The sequence below is a fragment of the Bradysia coprophila genome, unplaced genomic scaffold (genome assembly GCF_014529535.1).
Source record: "Bradysia coprophila strain Holo2 unplaced genomic scaffold, BU_Bcop_v1 contig_215, whole genome shotgun sequence".
Classification (NCBI taxonomy): Eukaryota; Metazoa; Arthropoda; class Insecta; order Diptera; family Sciaridae; genus Bradysia; species Bradysia coprophila.
In genome coordinates, this window is record NW_023503477.1 from 2,274 (window position 1) to 14,089 (window position 11,816).

General features: G+C 35.1%; 4 protein-coding genes across 4 annotated transcripts; all 4 read right to left on the bottom strand.

The window, feature by feature from the left end:
- Nucleotides 1-1,082: 1,082 nt before the first annotated feature.
- Nucleotides 1,083-2,246, bottom strand: LOC119075493 (choline transporter-like protein 1). The gene is made up of 3 exons (XM_037181960.1): nt 1,760-2,246; nt 1,438-1,714; nt 1,083-1,366 (listed from the first exon to the last, which is right to left on the bottom strand). Exons 1-3 carry the CDS (start codon nt 2,179-2,181, stop codon nt 1,136-1,138), a joined length of 930 nt encoding a protein of 309 aa, XP_037037855.1. The 5' UTR covers nt 2,182-2,246; the 3' UTR covers nt 1,083-1,135.
- Nucleotides 2,247-2,284: 38 nt separating this feature from the next.
- Nucleotides 2,285-3,203, bottom strand: LOC119075494 (choline transporter-like protein 3; the record flags this gene model as incomplete). The annotated part of the gene is made up of 4 exons (XM_037181961.1): nt 3,067-3,203; nt 2,891-2,977; nt 2,704-2,823; nt 2,285-2,647 (listed from the first exon to the last, which is right to left on the bottom strand). Coding segments are annotated over exons 1-4 (630 nt in total), but the record flags the coding sequence as incomplete, so codon positions are not given.
- Nucleotides 3,204-4,459: 1,256 nt separating this feature from the next.
- Nucleotides 4,460-7,262, bottom strand: LOC119075491 (retinol dehydrogenase 13-like). Its single transcript, XM_037181958.1, has 3 exons — nt 7,111-7,262; nt 5,165-5,428; nt 4,460-5,101 (listed from the first exon to the last, which is right to left on the bottom strand). The coding sequence occupies exons 1-3, from the start codon at nt 7,197-7,199 to the stop codon at nt 4,480-4,482; spliced, it is 975 nt and encodes a 324-aa protein (XP_037037853.1). The 5' UTR covers nt 7,200-7,262; the 3' UTR covers nt 4,460-4,479.
- Nucleotides 7,263-9,634: 2,372 nt separating this feature from the next.
- Nucleotides 9,635-11,603, bottom strand: LOC119075492 (retinol dehydrogenase 13-like). The gene is made up of 3 exons (XM_037181959.1): nt 11,532-11,603; nt 10,567-10,830; nt 9,635-10,499 (listed from the first exon to the last, which is right to left on the bottom strand). Exons 1-3 carry the CDS (start codon nt 11,549-11,551, stop codon nt 9,878-9,880), a joined length of 906 nt encoding a protein of 301 aa, XP_037037854.1. The 5' UTR covers nt 11,552-11,603; the 3' UTR covers nt 9,635-9,877.
- Between the last annotated feature and the right edge of the window lie 213 nt (nt 11,604-11,816).

Genomic DNA, 11,816 nt, shown 5'->3' on the forward strand with positions numbered 1-11,816 from the left:
CCCTAGGGCTTCGTCGCATTTTTCTCCGTCCAATATGAAAAATACTATTCGTACCACGGACTAAAAGTCTTTTTTAGCGTATTCGATTCCAGACCTCGCCTTCGGCTCTGTCTGGAAACTTCTCACACCCTAAAAAAGACTTTTAGTCCTAGGTACGAAATGTACTATTAGACAGAAAACAGTAGAAGTTCGGCATGAGTATCTTAAAATTTTTGGATGAAAAAAGTAATAGATTCGATACTAGCGATATGCTTATGACATGAATGGCTTATATTTTTTAATGATCATAAAACCAATATTAAGGTTTGTATAAGTATGCAGCTTAAAGGCAGACAGTCAGTCTTATTTATATGTTAGGACAACTGAAACTGACAACTGAAATATTTTGTAACTGAAACTTCGAGATGTTCAATCAAAGAAGTAACCGATTTTATCGTTATATTGCGATTCACTTAGTGTTTCTGAAGGGTTGATTGCTCCGAGAGGTTAATACTTGTTGTTGTATCTGATTAACCCGAAAAACGGGTTTACGGGTGAATTCCTTTAAATTGAAATTAATCAACTGAATGTGACTATTTGAGTAATTATATTTTGTTAAAGTGCATAAATAACGTGATATAGAATGGCAGTTACAATAACTAAAAATTTAAAATCTTTGATCACTTTTAGTCCATTCAACGCTCTTGTGCCATAAACCATTTAGCCATTTCGTCATTATTAGCAACACTGGACTCTTCTTCCATTGTACAATTTTCCAAATATTTTCCAGAGAACTTTTAAGTCCGGATCTATTGCAACCATCAATTTGGTCTGCGCTCCTGACTTTGGACTTTTTAGAATCGCTAGTTTACTATATTTAATTTTTAAAATTTTTACTCCTCGACAATTCGTTGCAATGCGGGGAAACTCCCGATTTCGTCCATTCCCATGAAATTACCCGAATCTAAAAAAAATGAAGCCAAAATCCACTTGAAATCTTTTTATTTATGAAACTTGTGTGCATTAATCGTAATTATTCACATTAATTTACCAATTTTTGAAAGCACAAACATCGGACTATAATTATTGTCTTCAAAGCGTGTATTAGGTAGGAAGGTTTCGATTTATTGTCAATAATGTTAAAGTTTTCTTAAATTTAAACTTGTTGGGGCTCTATTGGTGTTTTCGGAGGTTCCAAATGCTTGGTTTCGACCATTGCAATGATCAAGTTTTCAGACATAAAATATGGTCGCTCCTCGCCATCATTTTCCTCGGAATCAATGCTGTAACAGATGAACAACGTGTCGACAGTAGTCTCAAACGTTGACATCATAACGTGAGAGACAAGTATGGCCAAAAGTAAAACAACGATCAATGACAGGCCGGACTAAACGCATAGTAGAAAAAGTGCTAAATTTGTAAGATAACAATCACGAGTCAGTCAGTCAATCACTTTACCGATATCATTTCGATGCCGACTAAGAAGGATGGCAAAAATATGAATAATTTGCATGAGCCAATGACGAGATCTCCTACAGTTTGACTAGCCATATGTTCGCCGAAGTTGTTGAAGATTAAATGAACGGCCCGTTTTCCAGCCAGCAACAGTGGCAATCCGTCAATCGCTGTCACAATGTAAGCGTTGTTGTTCAAGAAGCTGATGATACCTTCTAAGAGACTCATCATGAATTCGTAAACATAGCTTAAGGCAATCAATACAATGTTATCGGATTCTCTCATAAGTCTCTGTAAAACAAGGGGAAATAAATGTGCGTGGTACTGACAATTTATATAAACTTTTCTTGCCTTTACTCTGCGCATGACCATACGAATTAGTTTTATTATAGTCAGCATCAATGATCCCAAGCAAATGGTTCCCAAATGGAAGAAAATCAAGTTGTAGAAAGAGTTGCAAATCGGTGACCGTACTTTCGATTTGTTGCGTGTGAAGTACCATTGCGATACAGTTCCAGCTATAACGAAATGTTGACACCCAACGATAAACTGAACGAACCAAAAGAAAACGAAATAATTTAGGCAATATGTGAACTTCATCACCCAGTTCTTCTCGAAGAGGTCAAGTTCCTTGTTATAAAATCCAGCTGAGTCAATTACGAGCATAAAGTAAACACAAAGGAGGGTAGCGATAGTCACTGACAAAACAGTCAATAGTGGCTCGAACAGAAGCAGTGGCATATACATCAGCGCAGTCGCAGCTTCTTTGAACAATTTAATGACGAATTTTATTTGTTGTCGAGTTTTGTAGATGAAGTAGAACACAATGACCGTCAATAATGTGATGACAATCCCCTTCGAGCATCATTCCCAAATAAAGAAGATAAATACTTAAAATAACTAGCGACCCAGCAACGAAACCGACCGTGAACCACACAACGATTTTTGTGGCATAGCGTAATAGCACGAGAACAATGTCTGCAAAAACGACGGCAATCAACAAAACAACTGCAACAGCACCAAGTTCAAGATGATTTGTGGGAAACATATTTCTAACTCCTCGACTCACTTTCCCATTTGTACAAAAAATCCCATCCTGTACATAGTTCGGATATTCAGAGCAGTTTGCGACACATTGCCGATCAATTATTGTGAATTCTCTATACCGAATCTTTTTTATGAGCAGGAAATTTTCGTTTCGTTTATCAGGATTCTAAAAAGAAAACAGTGACGACACATTCGACCTCAATGACTTATCAGTAAAGTTACAGAGCACAATTCATCCTCATTTCTAGAATTCTTTAATCCGCACACATTGCCGCAACTATCATAACCATTGATTTGTCTGTAAATTGACCCATTGAAGAAGCAATATCCGAAAAGAATGAACTGAAATCACAATAAAAAGCAAGTTGTACTTTTGCCGGCCGGTAAGCCAAAGCGTGGTGTGTCATACCAAAATGACGATGAAAACGAAATTCAAGACTAAAAAGAAGAAGTCTGTACGTCCTCTTGGTTTGACAGGACGACATTCGTTGATTGCCTGTATCAAAGAAAAAAAAAACAGAAAACAGAGTTGAATTCATAGACAGCCTCTTTGCATAACAATGCAGTTCGCCAGTGACTATATACCTCTTCTGATTTTCCGCTTTCTGGCATGGTATACTCAACCCATCCCAGGTCGTTTTGCATGATTGCCAAGTTCAAGTGAAAGTAGTTTTTTAATTAATTTGCAAAATATTGAAAACTGTTTGTAGAGCTTATGAATTTTTCTTTGACATTGGTCTAGACATGTGAGAGACACAGCAACAATGTTAAAATCGACACACGCGCATATTCTGCTCTTAGAATAATATTGAAAGAGAATAACTAACGCACTGCTATCATAATATACACCAAGCTATACATATACTCCAAATATATGAAAACACAATTACGATTTGCTAAGCGTGAAGATAGGCTTGGGACGGGGACAACGACTAAAAATTGATAGGACATCTCTCCTACTTTGCTGAAAGTTACGCAGACTCATTTTCAATTACAATAACATATTACAATTTTCGACTCCAAGTTTTCCATACGAGCGGAGCTATTACAATACTTGTGTGGTAAGACTAACATTATGCATCAGCAAACTCCCTCTGGGTTAATCTTTGCATCGCCACATAAAAAATTATATCAAAGGCGTATCTAAAACAACGGATAAGTTTAGCCATTCAAAGAAACAATGCTGAGAGTGTAATGGCTACATTCGATACGTCCGAAAATATGAACGAAATTTTTTATATTTTGTAAACGCTTTATTTCTTGTAACAAAAAAAAACGTTTTGTTGAATTTATAATAATAAAATTTCTATGAGACACAAAAATTATATGCACAAACATTTCGCTTTCGGCTTGGGATCACAAACACCAACTCGTCAAAATAAACAATTGGGCACAGGACACATAATATTTATTATCTCGTATTTATCTCTCTAGAGCTTTGTTTATCTGGATACATCTGTACGCGGCAGATAAAATATCGTATGTAATCACTGTCCCGATTTTTATTTTGACGATTTGGATTATGTAACCACGCTTTCGGCTGTTATTAGTCTCGAAAGCTATACCGATAGTAGTAGCAATACAAACCTTATCAACAATCCCAACATAATCAATCCCCAAATCAAATTCAATCCAATCAAAGTTTCACCTTCGGACATATTTTACAACAATTTGATTTTCGGAAAGTTTCAACGGCGGTACATTTTTGTTTTGAATATTTTATTTCGAACATTGTTTCGAAGGTTTTTCTATGTTTTTTTTTGTTAATCACAAGTTGTGATTCATAGATTCACTTATATCGTTTCTGAAGGGTTAATTGCTCCGAGAGGTTAATATCTGTTGTCGTATCTTAACTTGCCATTAACTGAAACAAGGGTTCACGGTGAATGTTTTTTATGTTTTCCTTTTACTTGAAATTAATCAACTGAATGTGACTATTTGAGTAATGGTAACATTATATTTTGTTAAAGTGCATAAATAAAGTGAACAACTAATAATTTAAAATCTTTGATCACTTTTAGTCCATTCAACGCTCTTGTTCCATAACCATTTAGCCATTTCGTCATCTTTAGCAACACTGGACTCTTCTTCCATTGTACAATTTTCGAAATATTTTCCTGACACCTTTTCCAAGTCGGGATCTAATGCAACCATCAATTGAGTCTGCGCTCCTGACTTTGGACTTTTTAGACATATACGAAACGGAATCACTAGTTTGCTGACTATGGTTTGGTATCGCATGAGTTCAGTTTGTACAACACCGGGATGTAGACTATTACAAGTTACTCCTGTTCCTTCTAAGCGTTTTGACAGCTCCTTTGCGAACAGAACGTTAGCTAATTTACTTTGAAAATATGCTGTGAATTTGTTGTACGATTTCTTGCTATTTAAATCGTCTTTTCTGATGACACCCAATGAATAAACCATACTAGCTACAACGACTATTCGGCTCGGTGCTGATGCTTTTAGTGTATCTAGTAATAAATTGGTAAGAAGAAAATGTCCCAGGTGATTAACTCCAAGTTGCATTTCGAATCCGTCTTCAGTCTCCCACCTCGGTAAATTCATAACGCCCGCATTGTTTATTAAAATGTCGAGTCGTTCCTCCTCTTCAAGAAACCTATGAGGATCAAATTAACAAAGATAGAGAAATGGCATACAGATTTCACTCGATTGCAATTACTCTTTTACAAAATTTCTGACAGACTCCAACGATGCCAAATCTAATTTCCTTGCATAGACTTTACTATTTTTCGTTTTATCAATTATTTGCAGTCTAGCTTGCTCACATTTCTGCATGTCTCGACAAGCCATGTACACTGTGGCTCCACGTGAGGCAAGATCTAGAGCGGTTTCCTTACCAATACCTCCACTAGATCCAGTAACAATTACTACTTTGTTTTCTGCCCGTACATCCTTTGTAAATTGATTTCCTTGAGCTATGCGCCTGAAATTTAAAATGATAGTTTTACATATTGTACTTCGTGCTATACTAGGGAAACTTTCCCTGGGAAAGACTACTTTTAACAGTAGTAGATTATGTAACCTCTGTCTAAATTTTTAATTTAACTAGTCGGAAGTAACAAACCCAAACGAAGACATGGTACCAGGACCTATTATGTAGAATTAATTTGCAAAATTTGCAAAAATTCACAGAAATTCACAAAAATTTGCACAAATTTACGCTTCATTTTCAGCACATTTTGCAAGTCTTTGCGTTCTTTTGTCTGTTTTAGAACAATTTAAAGTGAAGAAAGCAATTAATTTGACTTCGAAGGTGTGTAGAAGTTATTTTTTGAAAAATTTGGCAAATTTGAGGAGAATTTTGTGGGAATTTTTGCAAATTTAATTCTACATAATAGGCCCTGCATGGTACTGCTTACGTAAACCAGAGTTTAGAGAATTTTCTATGAAAATATTTTGTGTGCGTTGACTAAAGGCAATGGTTAAAATGCATCAAAGATTTTTTTTATTTTACAAGAAGTGGCAAGAAGAAGTGTTTTTTGGGAGAGGTTGAAGCGGTTGATGCACTAGAAACTGCACTGTTATAAAATCTTTCGTTGTTAAACGGAATCCAACATTTTATAAAGGTTCTTTACGACTAAAATGTGTCATTATAATTGTCAGCGTGAGTATGTCACAATTTTCGAACAACATCAGGGCATCTATTGCCTATACATGTATAAACATTTACCAGGTACGAGATATCACCTCCGATCAATCAACTTCTTTCTGCTATTTTGTAACAACGGGTAAAGATATGTACGTTTGTACCTGTCTTTGCCCCATGACACGAGAATCATCTGTAACGTCTGTATACATGCTCTGGTACAGTTAGAGGCAGTGAAACTTCAGCATGAATTTGCTTCAGCTGATCCACAAAAACAATCAAAACTGTTTATAAACAGGTTCGATTATATGACATTACAATGTATCAGTTAAAAAACAGCTGAAGCAAATTCATGCAGAAGTTTCATTGCTTCTGACTGTACATTCACATACAAGGCTGTTTGTTAAATAACTATTATAATTCCTAGGACATAAATAATGAAGAAAACTCATAGCGAGTGGGTATGCTACAAAATTAAAATTATCGGCTCCTATTATTATCTTTACTGTTTATTGAATACACACATGGAAAATCATTTAAAAATAAAAAGCATCAAGCATATTTTCGTCTAATTGTAGTGACCTACTTCATGGAAGCAGGAATCAATATTTGTGTCTCTGATAATGTTTGAAGTAATATTGAGATTTTATTTAAATGGAGAAGAGCAATCTTGCATTACAGATACCATAAAATAGTCTTGACTTGACTTAATTGAGTTAGTGGAACCCATAGAGGTGGAACCGTGTTTTTATCAAGTTCAGGTGTTATTAATTAAAGAAATCAACGCACTTCAAGCATAAACGCTGAATGGAATACTGAAATGGGATAGACAGCGTATCAAAAACATTTTTTATACAAAATAGTACTCTATTTGGTAGCTGTCACTCCAAGCACTTTTGCTTGAAGTGTGTTGAAGAAATAAAATATAGGAAACAAAATACTCTGTAGACATAGGTACTTTGTAAGTCTCGAAAGCGAAAATGATAATTTATTAGTGATTAAGAAGTATCAACACAAACCTTATCAACCAACCCAACATAATCAATCCAGCAATAAGACAAATCGTGCCTCCAATCATAGCTACTACATTAGTTTCACCTTCCGACATATTTAACAACAATAATTTTTCCGAAAAAGGTTCAACGTCGGTCAAATATTGTTTTGAATATTTTTATATCGAAAATTGTTTTTCCAATGATCTTTTTTGGTAATCACAAATTTATGATGGATAGCTCTTGACCATTCAATGGCTCGTTAATCGTTGAAGTTGTATCCAAACGAGACACTATTACGCAAAACGTAAACAATATTTGACGAAATAAATATATAAGATAATATAATTAACGCAAGCTATGCTTGCATCGTAACCAATATTTTTAAACTAAATTTTTGACTAAATGGTAATATATTTAAGTTAGTGATATCTTTATGTTCAAAACTCTGGTGTATTCTTTTACTGTTCTTAGTCAACTATAAAAATCAATTGTGAGTTGGTAGTTCTCACTTATGAAAACTCGGAAAATTAGTATGCGAATAGGAGCATAATGTGTGCGTGCATTCAAGAACGGGATAAATTTTTTATACGTATTTGATTCCTCTGTTATTGTTTTTGTAATCATCATTTTTATTTGGCAACAAATTATTACTGCAGTACTATTTCCGCAATAAATTTAATTCGCCCACGGTAAAATTTGCAAACATAATACGCATTGAGCAGTAGGTGCCTAGTTCTTACGTTTTATGCTGCAGAAATAGCATAAAATTTCAGATGTAGAGCCAATCGTCCATTGCTGTCGTCAATTAATTAAATTTTCCTGCCAGGAACATTAAAAATACTGCTCGAGAAAATAGTTGCTGTTTGGTTTTTGTATTAAAATAAACTCAACATAAGTTTTCATGTCATTAAGTGTTCTGCAGTTATATTTGTTGCACATCGTTTTCAATAGGAAAAATAAAGAGAGTCGTCTCACTCACTCATGTAAAATTGTAAAAATGTGAAGAGTTGCATTTGGTATACATGCGGAATGAATGGAAGGCAGGGAACAAAGAAAGCTGATTAAAACGTAAAAATTTTTGTTGAGCTTACTTTATGTTAGTGGTTCTATGAACTAATAAATTATGCACAACTATCGACCACTAGGTATTCGGTCAAAATAACCCCACCAAAATAACGAATTGTAGTAATAACTAATGTCAAAAAAATTATTGGAAAAATGACGAGATGACCAGTATATCGACAAAATTCGAGGATATCGGCAGAATTCGAGGATATCGACTATATTTGAGTCTATCGATAGTATTCGAGTCTATCGACTATATTCGAGGATATCGACTATATTCGAGGATATGACTATATTCTAGTGTATCGACAGAATTCGAGGATAACGACTATATTCGAGGATATCGACTATATTCGAGAATATCGACTATATTCGAGAATATCGACTATATTCGAGGATATCGACTATATTCGATTATATCGACTATATTCGAGGATATCGACTATATTCGAGGATATCGACTATATTCGAGAATATCGACTATATTCGAGGATATCGACTATATTCGAGGATATCGACTATATTCGAGGATATCGACTATATTCGAGGATATCGACTATATTCGATTATATCGACTATATTCGAGGATATCGACTATATTCGATTATATCGACTATATTCGAGGATATCGACTATATTCGAGGATATCGACTATATTCGAGGATATCGACTATATTCGAGGATAACGACTATATTCGAGGATATCGACTATATTCGAGGGTATCGACTATATTCGAGGATATCGACTATATTCGAGGATATCGACTATATACGAGTTCGACTGTAATTGGAAGATATAAAAATTGTGGCTAGAACTTGCCCAGAATTCAATAAGTACAACATCGCAAATGCAAATACAATTATTATTTTTAGGGAAGTTAGCGCCGCAGGCCGTGAAGATTAAAAAAAAAAGCAGGGTCGAGGGGCGGCAGCCCCCGTATAGGGGGTGCAAGGGGGAATATCCCCCTTGCGGGGTCTAAGGGGCGGAGCCCCTAGCGGGGTTTGGGGCAGAGCCTCATTAACGTCTGCAAAGTATGAAAAAGCTCGCCGCTTTTAAATTATAAGAAAACGAGTTCGAGACTGACCCTAAATATTATGGGTAATTATCAGTGTTTTGTCCTTTTTTTTCACCGGGGTTATTTTGGTAGTAGTTATTTTGTCTCGTCGATATTTTATTGGGGTTATTTTAACCTAGAGCCCGACCACTATATAGGGATGAGCGTTTTGAGGGTGGAAGCTTGTTCCATATGCTGTACCAATGTCTATAACCTAGGTGTATAGTTATGTCAATCCAATCACAACATGAAGAATGACCAATATAAACGACTTGATGGATATGGTCATACGACAGAGTGAATTACATATGTATTTTGTTTTTCCACAGGTGTAATATTCTCGCGAATTGTCTTATTTAAAACAATCATAACAAAGTTTTCTATTTTATTGACATATAAGAGTGTGTGTGTGCGAATAGTCTCTAAAAGTTATTCACACTACGTGCAGTAAGATTTTCTTATAATTCCAAAGTTAAAAGCAAAACGACAATTTAAACCACTAATAATTTACAATCAATGTTGTCAACAAAAAAAAGCTAGGGGAGCCATTGCGCAATGTTGAATGGACGAAAAGTTAGACAGAGTTTGAACAGTCTGTACTCTTATTGCAGTGAATAACACATGGAACGAACAAAACGATTTAGAAGCTAAAAACCTATTTTGGAATCACTTTAAAATCTCTGATCACTTTTAGTCCATTCAACGCTTGTGTTCCACAACCATTTAGCCGTTTCGTCGTCTTTAGCTGCATTGCCCTCTTCTTTCATTTTACAATTATCGAAATATTTTCCTGACACCTTCTCCAAATCTGGATCTAATGCAACCATCAATTGGGTCTGTGCTCCTGACTTTGGACTTTTTTGGAATATCCGAAACGGAATCATTAGTTTACTGACTATCGATTGGTATCGCATAAGTTCAGTTTGTACAACACCGGGATGTAGACTATTACAAGTAACTCTTGTCCCTTCTAAGCGTTTTGACAGCTCCTTTGCGAACAGAACGTTTGCTAATTTACTTTGAAAATATGCTTTGTATTTGTTGTACGATTTCTTGCTATTCAAATCGTCTTTTCTGATGACACCAATTAAATAAGCCCTACTAGCTACAACGACTATCCGACTCGGAGCTGATGCTTTCAGTGTATCCAGTAATAAGTTGGTAAGAAGGAAATGTCCCATGTGATTAACTCCAAGTTGCATTTCGAATCCGTCTTCAGTCTCCCACCTTGGTAAATTCATAACACCCGCATTGTTTATTAAAATGTCGAGTCGGTCCTCCTCTTCGAGAAACCTATGCGATGATTGAATTTCCAAAGATAAACAAATTGAATAAAGATTTTGGATTTTTTAGCACTTACTCTTTCACAAAATTTCTGACTGACTCCAACGATCCCAAATCTAATTTCCTTGCGTAGACTTTACTATTTCCCGTTTTTTCAATTATTTGCAATCTAGCTTCATCACATTTCTGCATGTCTCGACAAGCCATGTACACTGTGGCTCCACGTGAGGCAAGATCTAGAGCGGTTTCCTTACCAATACCTCCACTAGATCCAGTAACAATTACTACTTTGTTTTCTGCCCGTACATCCTTTGTAAATTGCTTTCCTTGAGCTATGCGGCTGCAATTTAAAATGGTAGTTTTACATATTGTACTTTGTGCGACGGGAAAAGTAATTTTATATGTCTCTGTGTGGTAAGACTAACATTATGCAACAGCTTGGAGAGGGAGTTTAGGTTTATCTTTGCATCGACACATAAAAATGATATGCACCAGGTGCATTGCACCTATGTCCAAATGTTTATTTTGAAGAGTTGGATTATGATCGGCTTAGGATCACAAACACCAACACATCAAAATAAAAATTAGGAGACATTTGCGTAATTTTTATTATTAGAGACAGAAAAGGAAAATTAGTCTGCGTAGCTTCAGTACGCAATTTTGACGATTCAAAGAAGCTACGAAAAACATAAAAAGCATCATACATGTTTTCGTCTAATTGTAGTACCTACTTCATGGAAACTGGAAGCAGGAATCAATACTGGTGTTTGTTAATATTTGAAGTAATCTTGTCGTTTTGTTTAAATGAAAAGGAAAAACTACAGATTACAAATACCTTAACACATTCTATCATTAACTTAATTGAGTTAGTGAAACCAGTGCCATTATAGATTATGTCTGCCGTTTTTCTGAAGCTCAGCATTGAAAATTAAAAAAATAAAATATAGCAAACAAAATACATACTACGTAGACGGAGATACTTTGAAAGTTTTGAAAGCAAAAATGATAATTTGCTAGTGATTAAGAAGTATGAATACAAACCTTATCAACCATCCCAACATAATCAATCCATAAATAAGACAAATCGTGCCTCCAGTCACAGTTACTACATTAGTATCACCTTCCGACATATTAAAAAAAAAATAGTTCAACGGACGTTCAAATATTGTTCTGAATTTTTTATAGTGAAACTTGGTTTGATAAAGCTTTTATCTACTGTAATGTAATAATATTTACAATTTCGGTGACACTTTTAGAACCAAAATGGGCTAGATTTAAACATGTCATTTCCAGAACGTTAATTTATGAACTGAAAATTTAGATAAT